This window comes from Rhododendron vialii, chromosome 2a, assembly GCF_030253575.1.
Source record: "Rhododendron vialii isolate Sample 1 chromosome 2a, ASM3025357v1".
NCBI classification, from domain to species: domain Eukaryota; kingdom Viridiplantae; phylum Streptophyta; class Magnoliopsida; order Ericales; family Ericaceae; genus Rhododendron; species Rhododendron vialii.
The window spans coordinates 34,264,159-34,280,093 of NC_080558.1; the positions used below are offsets into that span (position 1 = coordinate 34,264,159).

The 15,935-nt window shown below is 38.7% G+C and overlaps 1 protein-coding gene and 1 non-coding gene across 2 annotated transcripts; one reads left to right on the top strand and one right to left on the bottom strand.

The window, feature by feature from the left end:
• Nucleotides 1-756: 756 nt before the first annotated feature.
• On the top strand, nucleotides 757-15,706 carry LOC131312838 (protein LSD1). Its single transcript, XM_058340836.1, has 7 exons — nucleotides 757-1,058; nucleotides 3,536-3,649; nucleotides 10,218-10,328; nucleotides 11,946-12,058; nucleotides 15,018-15,086; nucleotides 15,191-15,262; nucleotides 15,358-15,706. Exons 2-7 carry the CDS (start codon nucleotides 3,538-3,540, stop codon nucleotides 15,397-15,399), a joined length of 519 nt encoding a protein of 172 aa, XP_058196819.1. The 5' UTR covers nucleotides 757-1,058; nucleotides 3,536-3,537; the 3' UTR covers nucleotides 15,400-15,706.
• LOC131318224 (small nucleolar RNA snoR100) lies at nucleotides 5,573-5,680 on the bottom strand. The gene has a single exon (XR_009197559.1). It is a non-coding gene; the product is annotated as a small nucleolar RNA snoR100 (small nucleolar RNA).
• Nucleotides 15,707-15,935: the final 229 nt, after the last annotated feature.

Sequence of the window (15,935 nt, forward strand, 5' to 3'; positions counted from 1 at the left end):
GGCCTCCATAAATTCAGAAAAAATTCTTATCGATATCGGGTTGAGCTGATTTTTTACAAGGCTCCATAAAAAAATGCTTTCAAAATAATGGACGGTTCGAATCATTTTTGAGGAAACCTAATGGGCCCCACAAAACCCATCTGTACATGGTATGTACGTTCCAATGTGTACCCATAGTTTTATTAAGGTAGTGGTATTATGCAATTTTGTAACTGGTATAAGTGAGATGTTATCCAAGTGGCACGCGTTGCTTTTCAATTAGCTTATTAAGAACGTGTTTGATTTCCCGGAAGAGTTCATCATAATTCATTGAATTGTACAATAAAGTTTTTGGGGAGTGCCGTAGACAGTAGGCACGGATCATTCGCTAGTAGACCATGGTGGAAATTCACATTATTCAAAACTGGTTATGTCATTGGAGATAAGGTCTCAATTTCTCTGTTTGGACGTCGTACTGATACCGTTACTCGTTTTACTATTAGTAGAAGAGAAAGATAGAGAGGCGAGATCTGGTGTAGAATAATTTCTTCCGATAAAAAATCAAAAAGAAAACTTATTTATTGACGGTGAGGTTTCCTGTTTCCGACTTGCATCAATAAAAAAATGGAAACCATACTCGTTTTTATCGAAAAACAAAAAACAAAACTTGCAAATTTGGACCATTTAAAAAAAAAAAAAAAACGTACTCCAATATAATTAAAAAAAAAAAAAAAACTTAGCAAATTGGAATTATATAAAAGAAAAAAAAAACCAAACTTGCAAAAACAGTTGGAAACGCCACAAGAGAAGAGAGAAAAGGTGAGGTTTCCGACTCGCATATTCAACAACACGCTAAAAAGCAAAGAATTTCAAATCTTCAACGCGAAGAATATATATACACACACACATCTCTCTCTCTCTCTCTCTCTAAATATATATTTTTTAGTCACCCAAATCCAGATCCAATTCCTTTTACCCCGATTCTTTCTTTTGGGAAATCCGATCGAAAATCCGTTGAGAGGCCTTTTCAATTTCGCATCAAACTGGTCCACGCCCTGCCGGCTCGGATTGGAATTGTGGTAACTTCTCTCTCTCTCTCTCTCTCTCTCTCTCTCTCTCTCTCCGCAATTGCTTTGATTGTGCTGAATTTGGTTTGGTTTTGATCTGATTGGTGTTTTGGAATATGGGTCCCGATTGTGGATTGTTGGTTTTTATATAGGTTTCGCCGTGACATATAATTGAACACAAAATGTAAATCCACCACCCTGTCAATGTTCTAAAAATCACTAGGTCCTAGCAGGATGGAAAAAGGACGGAAAAGGGGCGCCTAGCGCTTAGGCTAGTTGGCCACCTAGTGCCTAGGCGGCCTAGGCCGACTTTTAGAAAACTGCACCCCGTACACATTTGCAATCCATATTTGAGTATTTTGTTAGATAACTGGGTCTCTGGGCCAACTTACACGCACCTCGACTGATCCAGGACATTGAAGTTAACGGCTAGGCAAACCTCTAGTGGCCCCACAACCTTTGGTTGCTTTCTCATGTCACTTGGCCAAACCCCTTGGGCTTATCCAAGATTTGAATCCTGCAGCTGTCGATGATAGTGGGTACGACAATCCAGATGATATGATAATAATATTGCAATGAATTTTGTTTGGTAGTTGATTTGTACGCATTGGTATTTCGAAAGAAAGGGAAAACGGGTGCTGTTCTTCTTATAGTTTGTCACATAGTTGTCATGTGCAAAAGGCGCACCAAGGCTCAAAGGTCTGTTGGGTCCGAGGAGAGAGGTGCGCGCCTTTTTGAAGCAAGGCGCACCTACGCAGAAAAAACTAGGAAAAATAGTATACCCCAAAATTTCAAATTATAAGTACTAAGCCAATGAGTTTTAGAAAGCATACCATCCAAAAGATAAATAAAAACATCCACCAAAACAAACAAGTTCAATTTACATTAGCTAATAGCCTACACTCTTGATGACTGCGTGTGTTGTGTATATGTTGTTGAGTATGTGTGTTGTGAAAATAAAGCTCTTTCTAAAAACTTTTTTCAAAAAGTTCATATAAAGGTTGACTCTGTGTGTTGGGTATATGTACTTTATGTCGTGCCTTTTTGCGCCTCATCGCCTTTGTCACCTCTTGCGCCTTATTAATGTCACCTCACCTAGGGTCATACAAGGCGATGGGGTGCGCCTCGCCTTGCCTCGCCTTTCACCTAGGCGCACGCCTAGGCACGCCTTTGACGACTATGGTTTGTCATGGGCAAATCGCGAACATAACAGTAAACATAGATTTTAGTGCCAAGGGTCGCCGGAACGGTTTCATGTGTCATCAAGGTTGCAATAAGCGGTTCTGGTTGCTGCAGGTAATGGATGTAATGGTTGCAATGACAAGATCAAAGTTTTCACAGGCGAGAGCGCAAGGCAAGGCGGTTGACCTCTCATAAGGCAAGGCATTAGGACTGGTTCGTTGAGGGAGCCAGTGATTGAGTAATCTAGGAGTGACAAGTTCTAACAACAGAAATTGTGCGCAAGGGAAAGAATTGGTGATTGGTCAATTAATTTACGGCCTTAGTTGAGGTTTAATGAGAGGAAAAAAGGCCAATTGAATGTAGTCATGGGGATGTCTATATGACAACATCCCAACCATAGCAAGGAGCATGGGACATTATATTTATTTTTAGGAAAAATAAGCATAGCCTCCCTAAGTAATTTGTAAGAGTTTGGTCGCTGATACTGTGCAACTTTTTGCCAGAGATGATGCAATGTCTAAAAACATAGACTTGGACCCATTAACATCTAAATCAACAAGGATTACGCACTTGAAGAAAATAGTTAAATAATTTGTTTTTGTTAAACACATCTTAACATATGTACAAAGGTGCTTATGTAAATGAGTTTATGCTTTAGCCAATGCTCTTGCGTCTTGTGTTCTTGTTCTTCCAGAAGTGGTTTCTAAATGATTGGTGTTTTGTGTGTATATTCCTCGGTGACAGCCAAAGTACATTCTCTAGTTGTTACCCTCATCTTTTTTGTCGATCTCAAGCAGATAATAATACTTAGATGAATTTCTCATGGCTAAAAAGTTCAGCGTATTAAATTTTTGCTAAACTACAGTGCAATTCTTTTTCCTTGGCTTTTAGTTTCAAATATAGCAGAACCAGTCGCCGACTATGGACCTTTTTCCTTATGCGTTCAGCGTTCGCATACGATGGTAGCTACTTTGCGCAAAAAATGCAAATGTTTGGTCCAGGCCCATTCTACCCCCAATAATTAGGAGTAAGGTGGGAGTAATTTTAGTTGTTAATTTCTTTTTCAACTTCTTTTGGTTCAATTGTCAGTGGGATTGCAATTTTAGTCTGGTCTAGCCATGACTTCGATAGAAATTTGGATGGTCTGGATTGATAGATGACCATTACAACCATGTTGGGCCTGTTCTAAAATCTTCTCAGTAATTTCTGGTGTGTTTTTGATATATTACTGCTTACAAGTCAAATTTGATTACAAGGTTCTTGTCATGATAATTAATTTATTTGGCGTCTGTGTGTTGACATCACAGATATGCAGAGCCAGCTAGTGTGCAGTGGGTGTAGGACCGTTCTTCTTTATCCTAGAGGAGCTACAAATGTATGTTGTGCATTATGCAATGCAATCACCTCAGTTCCACCTCCTGGTATGTGTCATTCTTTACTTTCCTATAAATACGCATCCGAGGATATAACTATTGGATTTATTATTAAACCCTCTCAAAAGGTTGATTTTACTATTCTAAGCAAATTCTCGAGTGACAAAGGTGGTGAAGAATTGATTGGAGGCTCCTTGCCTTCGAACAAGTACAATGCCTCAGTAGTTAACCCTAAGTAGGCTACCATATGGATGTGCTCAAACTATTAGTATTCTTTTTGTTTTTTATAATATACTAGTCTTGCATCATTTCGTTAGTTTTTGCGTAGTTAAGAAGAAATTGGGGGACCTGTTGTATTTTTCATGTACTGTGTAATTTTCATGTAGTCCTCGAGACGGGCTACAGAAGAGGAATATGAATCTCAAAGCCCAAAAAACCATTTACTTCCCTGCTCCTTGACCAAAAAAATTATTAGTTGTTAAGGTAAAACCCTGAGATTTGGTATAAGTTTGTGGGGTGTCACATTATTTACGGATTATTAATTTGTGGCGTGTTATTGAAGCATTAATTAATCGAATATATTGCATTAGAAACATACAAATCATCAACTTTTAGTTTGATTATTGTTAGGCATAAGTTTTTTATTAGGAGGTTCAGACCGTTCAAAGTATGTAATCATTGTTGATTACACCCCTTATATGAAGCACTAACAATGCCTAAGTGGTCTCGGTATCTGTGTTGGACACGCCGTGGGCACCGATACGCCATGGATATGCAGGCTTGTATGGGACAGACCAAGTGGAATTTCCAATTATATGTGAAAGCATCATGCAGGGGACACTTTAGGAACATGTCGAGGACAATTATAGGACACGGATGGGGGCGCGATGTGGTGTCCCTCCACAATACAAAAGCCTTTTTGATGACACCTTTGTCATTTGTGCCTCGTTGTTTGTTTATTTTTGACGGATCATCTCTTAATTATTTAGAAGTGTTGTTTTCATGTTTGTGCCAAGTTAGAAGTGGTTTTCACTACTTTTGGGTGTTTGTGGCACAATTAGGGGTGTAAACAGTTCAGTTTGGTCCGGTTTAAGCAATTTTTCAGACCAAACCGGGCATTTCGGTTTGGACATTTTGCAAAAAATCAAACCAAAATATTTAGTGGTTAGATTTGGTGCAGTCTGATTGGTTTTTTCCAGTTTTTTTGATTTGGAGAAAAACACAAGTGACTTCAAGTAACATATTGACTAAACCTCAATTTTGAAGTCCAAATAGCAACTAGCATGAACCAAAATCAACTAGAAACAATATTAGATTAAAAAAAAAAGCACCAAAACAACTTTAAAGTATAAACAACAATATTTTTATGTATGCTTAAACAACGTTAAGCAACTAAATGTTAAGCAAAATCGAAAAACTCCAGCAGCCAAATGACATCCTAAATAGTGGGTAAAAGAAGCACCAGAACTACTTTAAAGTCTAAAACAACAATATTTTTATGTATGCATAAACAACATTAAGCAACTAAATGTTAAGCAAAACTGAAAAACTCCAGCAGCCAAATGGCATATCCTATAGTGGGGAAAAAAATGATATTTAGCCATTTAATGTTGGAGAAAAGATTAAAGTACGACAACAGTAAAGGGTGGTTTTCTGGAAGTAAATAGACATTCAACAACAATAACAACAACAGAACCACGGCATCTCCGGCAGCCAAGCGGCATCCTACAATAGTGGATAAAAAAAATGATATTTGCCATTTAATGTAGGAGAAAAGATTAAAGTACAACAACAATAAAGGGTGGTTTTTTGTAAGTAAATAGACATTCAACAACAACAACAACAAAACCCATGTAGTCCCCAATCATTGGAGGTATGGGCAGGGGAGGATTGGAGACAGACCTAACCTTTGACAATATGTACAAAGTGACTGTTCTCAAAATACCACTGAAACAGTGGCCCCCTTATACCTGTTTTGCTGCGGAACCATACCCCCAAATCAAAGCCAAATGGTACCAGAGACGGCAGGCCTAGAGACCCAATTCAATTTATGTGCACATTACCATGCTTCCTTCATTATAGTCCAGAGCATCGGTATGCACAATAAGTAAATAGACATTAAATATTTTTTTTAACAATAGAAATCATATCTCATTTATCTAATATGTATGTAAAAATATCTGGTCGGGTCCGATTTATTCTGGATTAGATGGTGCCATGGTGGAAAACCGGACCAAGCTGATTCTTTTTGGGTTTGACTAAAAATCAAACTGGACTGAACCATTTACCTGTACAATCCAAACCAAATCACCAGTTAGGTCCGGGTTTTTTTATCAGTTCAGTTTAACTGGGTTTTTTCAGCCCTAGGCACAATATCCATATTAAAAATGGAAATTGTTGATATAGATATTTCAGGGGCTAGACTTAGATTTACTCATCCAAGTCCCCTACATACCCATGGTTTGTGATCAAGCCAATCGTAGTTCATACTTGAAACATTTTCAATTTAGTTCACATTTTGGGATTCAAATTTGCAGTTGCACTCACTAAAAGGGTTACCTACATGTTTGAGTCAGGAGAAATGCAGAGTGGAATCAATTCAAATCAATTGGTCCCAATACAAACATCAATTCATCAGTTTAAGTATTTTCCCTCTCATATCATGCTTGAAAGGCCAGTCATAGGTAATTAATTTGAGTCCCTCTTAAGGAATTGTTTGGGAGCGATTTGGGTTGCCGATCCTTAGGAGCAGGGAGTTCTTAAATTGGTGCCGCTTCCCCCTTAGGAGCGCGCTCCTGCACTCCCAACTATGGAGCTTGATGGGAGCCCGCTTCCCTTGAGATGAGAGCTCGCTCCTTATGAAGATGAGAGCTTTTGTACTATAAAAAATAGGGCTTATCACTTGGCTTTATTAAATGGTCTTTGATAAACTCATATATCATATATCTAGGCCAAGTCATGATATCTTGAAAAGAAAACCATATATTGCAAGAAATAGCCCATTCACTTATGGTGGACATGGCTCATATTTTTACTCCTAAAATTATTGTCTTCTTAAAGTGTACATTATATTCTATGTAATGTTCATAATATATGTACACATGCCCAACCTTGGGAGCTTCTATCCCCTGCTTCGTGCAACTAAGTGGCAATCTCGATCATTTTTGCCAAACCAGAATTTTGGTCATTTCTGGAGCTCAAATATTGGACCCCACATAGATTTAGGCATATTTTCAAGGACACAAGGGGCCTTTTATTTTAGATTGACAAAAGACTATCCATTCTATGGCCACATGGGGCTTAATAGACGAGCCTTATTTTTTTTTATGTGGCCGGAAATATAATGATGATCAGCTATGATCTTCAAATCTGCGTGGAAAAATCCTTGAACCATAAATGATACATTCAGAGTATGTGGGGCGTCATGGGCTAACTGTTTGAGGACCAACAACGGCTGTGGTCTTCAAAGTTGTCTAGCGGATACAGAGGACTATCCTTTTTTATGGCCATGTAAGGTGTAACCATTTTATATAAGCGAGGAAAACAAACGACATCAGGTTATCTGGATTGGCTTCGATTGCAGAGTGAACTTTTCTTTTCTGGGCCTTCGTACTTCATTTGTAGTATGGCAGGTATGAAGAAAGAAAATCTGATTTTGGGTTTCTTCAGCAACCTTTGGAAGTAGTTGAGCCAGAGCTGTGCTCACTGGAAATCTTTTTACTGACCTCGAGGGGATTACACAAAGCCACGCAACTTGAAATTTCCAAAAAGAATTCTTCAATAATATCAATGAGGCTGGAGAATTTTGGTTTAACGAAAACTGGATTTACAAGCCCAAATCATTCTTGTGAGGAAATCATTTCACCAGAACAGATTTGGTCTTTCATTTTTGTTTAACATTTCACCATAACGGATTTGGCCTTTCATTTTTGTTAACAATTGAACATTTAGAGAGAGAGAGTGTGTGTGTGAGAAACCACTTGGGATGGAATCCCACATCGGCTTGGTAATGGAAGTTAATGTCGTATATAATGAATCACAAGCAACTACTGGATAACTTGAGGTTAACCTTTTGAGCCACGTGGTTAGGCTAAGAGTTAAGCAGGTCAACTAGAGCGGGTTGTGATAGCTATACTTGTGTGGAAGACTTAGATACTTTGAATCAATCAAGGAAACCAAAATCCAACTGTGCTTAAATAGGAAAAAACGGATTTGATATATTCCTGCGTAAACTGCACAACCTTTTGTATTTTGGCCATATCTTCCTCATTCGACCTCCAATTGAAGTGATTCAAATTGGGTTAGATTCGAAATTCAATTATCTACGACTTTTGTGAAGAACAGATTTTCTAATTCTAATGTTTACTGGGTTGAAATAGCCCTGCAATTAGACCCTACAAATCTGGAAAAAATTTGTTGCGTGTCAAAAACCCTTTATCTTCCATTCCAAATAACCCAATGAATATTATTCGAATCGAAAAATCATTCATACATCGATCTTATGCCTCCATTGGAGTTCACATGCTACGTTAATTATTACAACCACGAAAAATAATTGTGGTACCCAATAAATAACAATAACCACGAATAAAATATTGTGGGATCCAATCACACAAAATCAATCAAAAAATATGTGACCATAATAGCTGGGTAAGAACGCTGCAAACCAAGAAGACTCAGTGATGGAGAGATTTATCTACATATGGGAAATGCTACAAGAGTACGAGAGTGGCAGCAGTTGCAGTAGGAAATGTCATTTTAAATTTTAGTAGTAATAGGAGTTTAATTTTGAGAGAATGTCTTTATTTTCCCTCTATTAGAAGAAACTTGGTTTCAGTTTCTAAGTTCATCAAGGATGGATATTTGGTTTATTTAGTGACTCTGTGGTTATTAAGTTAAATAAACGTTTTATCTATTCTGGTTCATTGGTGGATGATCTCTACATTATTAATCCTATATTTCCTACAGTGCAACTACATGAATTGAATAACACTAATAATATGTCATGTAAGAGAAATGAGCCTTCTAAGCTTGCACCAACCGGAAGTGTAAGGCGGGTCCCGCAAGGAGACATGCTTGGGTGGACCCGACAAGTGAGGAGTTTGAGGTGCTTATCATGCTTGGGCGGTCCCACATTAGACAAGCTTGATGTGCTTAGGCGGGACTTATCACACATCGCTTGGTGAGTGAAAGTGATGGACCTTGGGGTGCAACGGGGACGTTGCGGTCCAAGTGGGAGAGATTGTGAGAACCCACTTGGGATGGAATCCCACATCGGCTTGGTAATGGAAGTTGATGTGGTATATAATGAATCGCGAGCAACCACTGTATAACTTGAGGTTAACCTTTTGGTAATGGAAGTTGATGTGGTATATAATGAATTGTTGCTTTTGTTATCGTTCTCTCTCATTTTTCCCTCAATCTGAAACCTTAAAATAGTTTTCGGGTGACTATCCTAATGCTTTTCCCTTTGTCCCCCTTTTTTTTTTGGTATAGATTAGACCAATCTCAAAAGCATCAGAGGCTTAGAACTGCCACGTCCAAACCTATCCATGTGTCCAAGTCCTTTTATTTTGACATGTGCACCTATGGTATGGATACATATGGAGGGGTAAAATCAGATTTTTCCTTTATATTTTTTTTTTTCTGGTCATTGTCACTTCGACATTGAAATTCACAAGAGCTTTGCCTTTTAATTTCATCTTGATGGTTCAAGAATGACGCACTTGTATTTTTCTTGGGAAGACCTTGGTTTTAATCTGGGACTACAGCCATTATCTTTCTGTTGCGGGATTAGGATTTACGACCATAAAATCACTCTATTAATTGGTCCTTTCACGGAATGATAACGATCATTGAAACTAAATAGCTACAGTAATGTAGGGCATTGCAAAAACATCATACCAAGTTGTGCGCTGTTGAGATTAGCTGTGGCCCAATTCATTTACTTCTTATCAAGTGAAAATATATCACTCAACAATACTAACAAGCTATTTGATTCCACAACATCTGTTCTGATCTAGACTGGACCTAATTAATTTTGGAATGCCTATTTTGTTTCTCCAGTGAAATCAAAGTCAATGTTGAGTATTCATCGCGCACATATAATATAGACCCGTCTCTACATTTTAGTTGCACTCAAGGTGTTATTAGGGACAGCTGCATTGGTCCTGTAATGCTAGAGATAAAATAGTTGATATGAATGAAAACATCATTAGGTGATGTGGATAAGGTTTTCGGAATGCAAATATGTTGGATGCTAGATTGCAGATATTGGATGCATGTATTCCTCTCCTTCAAGAGAAATTGGACTTTCATCGTTTCATGACGACAACGTACCAGAAGATTTAGAAAAACTACTCGTAAACTAATTTTTTCTGTCCCAATCAAGAAATTTTGAGTTGTTCATATCCTCGCATAATTTTTTATTTTGTATGTTTGGACATGAATGGAACTCTAATTCTTTGTACCACATTGCCTTTCCCATTTTCATCTGCATGTCATTGGTAGCTATGCTCAAAAAACTTGTCTTCCACCAAAGAATTGAAGTATGCAAACTAGGAATTTGGTATTGAGTTTTCTGGTTTTATCATCAAATCTACTGGAAAACATGCAGGGATGGAAATGGCTCAGCTGATATGTGGAGGTTGCCGTACATTACTTATGTATACACGTGGGGCTGCAAGTGTGAGATGCTCCTGCTGTCAAACGGTGAACCTTGCGCCAGGTACAACTGTTTGAAGTTCTTTCTTGTCCACGTTTGGAGAACAATCCTGTCTGTATGTTGCAGTTTTAGTGTGTGGGCTTTGAAGCAACTTTCTGATGTTTGCTTCTCCCTACCAAACTCTCTGTCTGCATTTATCCCATGGACTTCATGATTTCGGGCTCTGACATTTTTTATTCTCTTTGTTCCCGGGGCATAGTTCATGGAACAATGGGAAATGATCTCAGTGCATCCTTGCCTTCTCTTTTTCTGTCTTCGTTTTTAGTCTTTTAGGCTTTGTTTGGAACTTGGGGATGGAAGCGGAAAAGAAGAGAAAATAATTAAGAAGAAAATGAGAGGGAAAGTTAAAGAGAACTTGGAGGAAAATTTGAGTTTGTGTTTGAAATTTTCTCCTCTCTTTCCTTAAGAACCAACGAGTCACTGGATCTATTTAGATATATACTGTAATTGTTGACCTATATTAGAAATGCTGGTGATTTCTATGTTATTAGAGAACTCCTTCCAAATCTGTCTTTGTTGTCTCTACTCTAGTTTCTCTCAACACTATGGGTAAGTCTTCGGTCTTTGTAGCAATGTTTACACCTCGAATAAATTCTTTTATAGAATTTATTAGGAACGTCCTGACTTGGCAACCAGGGGTGGACGCAAGGGGTGCCCGGGTCCCTGCACAACTCCAAATATTTGCACATATTATACTAGTTTTTCAGCTTAATTTGAGAGAGTTCTATGGGATTCCCCAGCAAGTCACTTGGGTGAAAAAAATTGTTAAAGATCCTATATACGCATGGAAAAAAAATTCTGAAAATTCAAAATTATCAACTATTTTTTTATCGCATGTTTAAAATAAAATGGCGGCTGAGTATGTACACACAATCCCCTCTCTTTCGCGAACCTAGCAAGTAGCAATATATACATATGGAATTTACTTTATGTTATCAATGTAGAATAAATGTGGTTTTGGTCCCTGCTGAGTGCTAAGTACAAATACTTTGTCCGCCACTATCGGCATCTACAAGCAATATTTGAAAGGAATATTTTGAAGCACAGTTCTTGTTAGTGTAGTACATTTTATTTCCTGTGATTTTATCTTCTGTGAGAAGTCTGGAAAGTTTGAGCTCAAGTCTAGATAGATACATGCCTACGCACTGTGTTCTTATTGTTTTACCTTCAATTTTTTATCTGGTTGATGTTTTGTGACGTTGGGCAATAGAGAGCAATAGAAATTAGTGTAGCAGCTTCTGGAGTTGTTTCATTTGGAGACATGTTTGTATGGTATTTGCCCTAGATCTAGTGGTTTCTTCTTGGAAGCAGTGTATGCATTACGAGAACACTCTTTTTGTTTGGTTTTTTCCCAGGAAAATACTGAACTCATGCTAATCCAAAAAAAAATATCAGTGGATTTGGGTTGGGGTAAAATGGGAATTGTTTCTTATCTTTTTCGGTCCTACTGTTGTTAATGCTACCAGCTTGTGACTTGTGCCTTTTCGTTCTTAGATTGGACTCTTGGTATGTACTATTATTTTGTACTTGTGCTGCAGTAATTTTTTTGTTGTTGTACATTTGGTTCTTTGAGCGAGTCTTTCTGTCTAACTTTTGTGTTTATCATTGTGCATGTAAAAGCGTCTAATCAGCTCGCTCATGTCAACTGTGGAAATTGCCGGACCACACTGATGTACCCATATGGAGCTCCTTCAGTAAAATGTGCCATTTGCCACTACATAACAAATGTTAATGTGAGTCTAAAAGGAAATTTGCTTAACCTTCTAAGTTAAGATTGATAGGTAATACTATCAGGTATTAACTTTCCTTTTCTGTCTCTCTCCATTTTTCTTCTTTTTCTTTTTCTTTACTTTTTTCTTTTCCTGTGTGTGTCTGTGTTGGGGTGGGAGCGTGGGGGAGAGCTTTCAATCACTTTAGGCTCGAGTTCTATTTTTATTTGTCTTTCACTGGGGAACCTAGGTGGCATCCCGGAAAGATGTCCAAGGAGAGGGTGGATGCAATGAGCCTTACCTCGGTACATGTGGTGGTTTACAAACCTAGCTACAAAATGCATGGAAACAAAGAAACTGCATCGAACCTACGCTAGGAATCAGTGAACCCAAACATAAGTATCTCCTAAATAACCATGATGTAAAGACGTATGACAGTGGGAGGAATGAGACCATGAGAGGAAAATTTCAAACAAATCATATCTCCAAGATCACAACGCAAGCATCAGGCACACCATTTTCTTCCTGCTTTTCAATGTGATAGGATTACCTATCAACAAATTTTGTAAGGAGATTATAGAAGAGCCTCAAAACCAATGTCAAATATTTCGCAACCTTTCCCTCGATAAGAAGCACTGAAAATAGCTATACTTAGCTTCTGTGATTGCGTGGGTCCCAAAAAAAGAACGGGCTTTGCCCGTCTTGCTCGCAACTTTTGTCCATCGGGGAAATGGAAATAAAAAAGATCCTTACCGCCAAAGTTGATACTTATAATCAAACATGTATCAACAATCCCTTTCCTCTTCTTTTGCTGTGGCAATTCCACCCAGGGTTCTTCGTAGTTGGGGAAGAGTCTGCCCAAAGCGGATCCTTGGAGGAAGTTCAATGTCATGGAAAAATGGAAAATCTTCTTTTGCTGACAGATAAAAAGAAATAGAAAATGCCAGAGTCACTCCTCCCATGTCCTCTGCAAAGGCCAAGTGGGAAATTGAAGGATCCCCTATAGCCATAGAAAACGCCTGAAATTTGCCATTCTGAAATAGATTAGTTAACCCTGTGCGTAGAACTTGAGCAGAAAAGATAAACAAAGATTGAGAAATAGGAGTGGAATTCATGAGAACCTGAAAAACTTCAGTTCGATATGCACTGCCAAAAAATTTCACTAGACCTTAGCCATTGCTAAGTAGAGCACATTACCAGCAACTGGTTATTTATTGAGACTGATAAACCTCTAGAGCACATCATCCATGCTATTTTTTGCCCTTCAAAAAATCACTAGTCCGGTGGACATAATTCTCAGAACATTACATACTTAAGCTTGTGGCCAAAAGGTTAAATGTTTGGTTAGTTATGCTTTGCCTCTTAGAGTATGCCCATTTTCTACTTCACCCACAACGCTTCTTTACACGAATTTCCTTGACTTTCGACTTCAATCACTTGCTGCTGAACCTTGGAGGCATTGTGGCCTCAACAAATGCCCTATCTAGTAGAGGGTTTGGCTGGGGCAAATTCAATGTTCTAAATGGCGCTTGGCACTAGTAGGGCGGAGACCCACCTCCAAGCGCCAAGCCGCCTAGGCGGCGCCAAGCAATTCGGCGGATTTTTTTTTTTTAACAAACCATTATCCAATCAATCTATATTCCATGTATCCATAATGCAAGTTCAAACTTCAAAGTACAAACCCAAATGAAATTAAGTAGTAGCAACTATCAAATAAGTTGAATAAGACAATAAGTAGTAGGGCTTCGCTCACATCCCTTGTATTACTTTTATATGTATATTTTTTAGGCTGCCAAAGGCCTCCAAAGATGCCGCCGCCGCCGCCAAGGCCGCCAAGACTGCCAAGCTCCAAGACCGCCAAGGCCGCCTAGGCGGCCGCCAAGCCCGCCAAGACCGCCAAGCTCCAAGCCCGCCTAGGCAGCCGCCAAACCTCCCTAGGCACCAAATCAAACGCCAAGGGCTATTGGCGTGGCGGCAGGGTACCTCCAAGTGCCTAGGCGGCCTGGGCGGCCGCCATTTAGAACAGGGGGCAAATGTTTTGACAGTCACTCTTCTGGCTCTATTTTACTTGCTTCGGTCTCCCATTATGATTTTCAGTTACGGAAAACTCCATAACTTTCCAACTTTTATTGATTCATTGTATATGCAATCATTACCCATAATTTTCTGTCAAAGAACCAGATTCCATTTGGTTTGCTAACAGCCACATCTGCTGCTACTGGACAATCGTACCTGATGAAGGCAAATCTTGCATCAGGCCTTTTACTCTTGTTTGGAAGAAACAGCCCGCACCATTCCAAAATCTGTGAACTTGTTCCTGAGCCAACAAGGAACCACTGTTCCTGGTGAATTATAGATAAACAATGTTGTCCAATCTTCATAATTGTTTGTCTCCGCACCATTTTGGCCGCCATGACAATTGGTCCTTATGCTCTAATGAGTTTATCGAGCCTGTCGATGGCTAATTTTGGTCAACTACGTTTGGTTCAGGGTTTGAGGTCAAGATGAAGTGGTTTATTTAAGGTTATAGCCTTGTGGGTTATGTAGCTCGAACTCTTGTACTGATGTGCAGTGCAGAAAATTAGCTTGGTTGAAATACGTATACGCTTTGTGGGCATTCTTACATTAACTATTGTTCTGATGGTGGTGATGGGTTTGGTTGGTGGTGGGGAGGTGGAAGAGAGGACTTTTAGGTATAATGCGAGTCAGTTTAAGACTTCAAGGGACCTTATTGTGTGTGTGTGAGTGTGTGTACATGCATAATATTGTGTGGGTGGGTTGGTGTTTGTTTGTAAAAGTTTTTTTCATAATCGCATCAATGTAGCCATTGTTAATTAGTCATGTCAGATTTAAGTAGCAACATACTGCCAAATTTCGTAGTGCAGTGTTATCACTGCTATTCCTTTTTCTCTTTCAATCAGATCAGTGCTATTCCTTTTGGGGTCTCATGCCAAGATTTTTCAATTATCTTAACTTGTTTCAGGTGGGCAGTGCAAGGGTCCCCATTCCCACGAACAGACCAAATGGGACTACTATGCCCTCCACTTCAACAGTATGTTAATTTTGTGCTGCAGTTCACGAATAAAGGCATTTGGTTAACTTTTTCTCTTTTTTTTTTTTTTTTGACACTCTGGATCTCTTCTGGATCAATTGCAGGCAATGCCTCATTCTCAGAGCCAAACTGTTGTTGTTGAGAATCCTATGTCCGTCAATGAAAGTGGCAAGTTGGTATGATTTCTTGCTAACTCTTTTTTTCTCCCTCAGCTGGCCCTTCCCCCGTCTTCGCAAACAATTAACGGCTGATCTAATTGTCCATTTTATAGGTGAGCAATGTTGTTGTTGGAGTCACGACTGAGAAGAAGTGATCCGACCAAATTTGGCAATTTATTGTGGAATAGTAATTAGTGGCTATTATACAAAATCATGGTTTCCTACAGCTTTGAGGATGGATGTGGAGATGTTTTGTGAATATGGAATTGGCTATTATCGATGCCACAAATTTGCTTTATCAAAATTTCAAGAAATTGAAGTGTTTGACTTTGTATTGAGACGGTAGTAAAACTAGAAAAGAAGATATGTTTATTGTTTGGGAAGCCATATTGAATAATTGACATTTCTGGCTGTGGTCCAAAAATCGTGGGTATAAAAACGAACAGAGCTGTTTATGTTGCATGAATTTTTGTAGGTACCCTTAAAATAAGTCTTAAACAAGTTAAACGGTTCCGATTATTAGCATGGGGCTCCGAACTAATAATGAGTGTGTGTGTGTGTTCAATGAGTTCCTTGGCTTAAGTAGCTAGTAATGACTTGATTTTGCCTTTTCAAGAGGCCCCCTTTTCCACTAGTTTTTTTTTTTTTTACCAAAGTAAATTCGATTTATATATAAGCAAAACAGTACAAT

Excerpts from the sequence above, each read along its gene's own strand:
- LOC131312838 (XM_058340836.1), top strand. The coding sequence starts at position 3,538 with ATGCAGAGCCAGCTAGTGTGCAGTGGGTGTAGGACCGTTCTTCTTTAT. Across the intron at positions 10,329-11,945 it reads AACGGTGAACCTTGCGCCAG|CGTCTAATCAGCTCGCTCAT; the intron begins GTACAACTGTTT and ends TGCATGTAAAAG. Across the intron at positions 15,087-15,190 it reads CTATGCCCTCCACTTCAACA|GCAATGCCTCATTCTCAGAG; the intron begins GTATGTTAATTT and ends GATCAATTGCAG.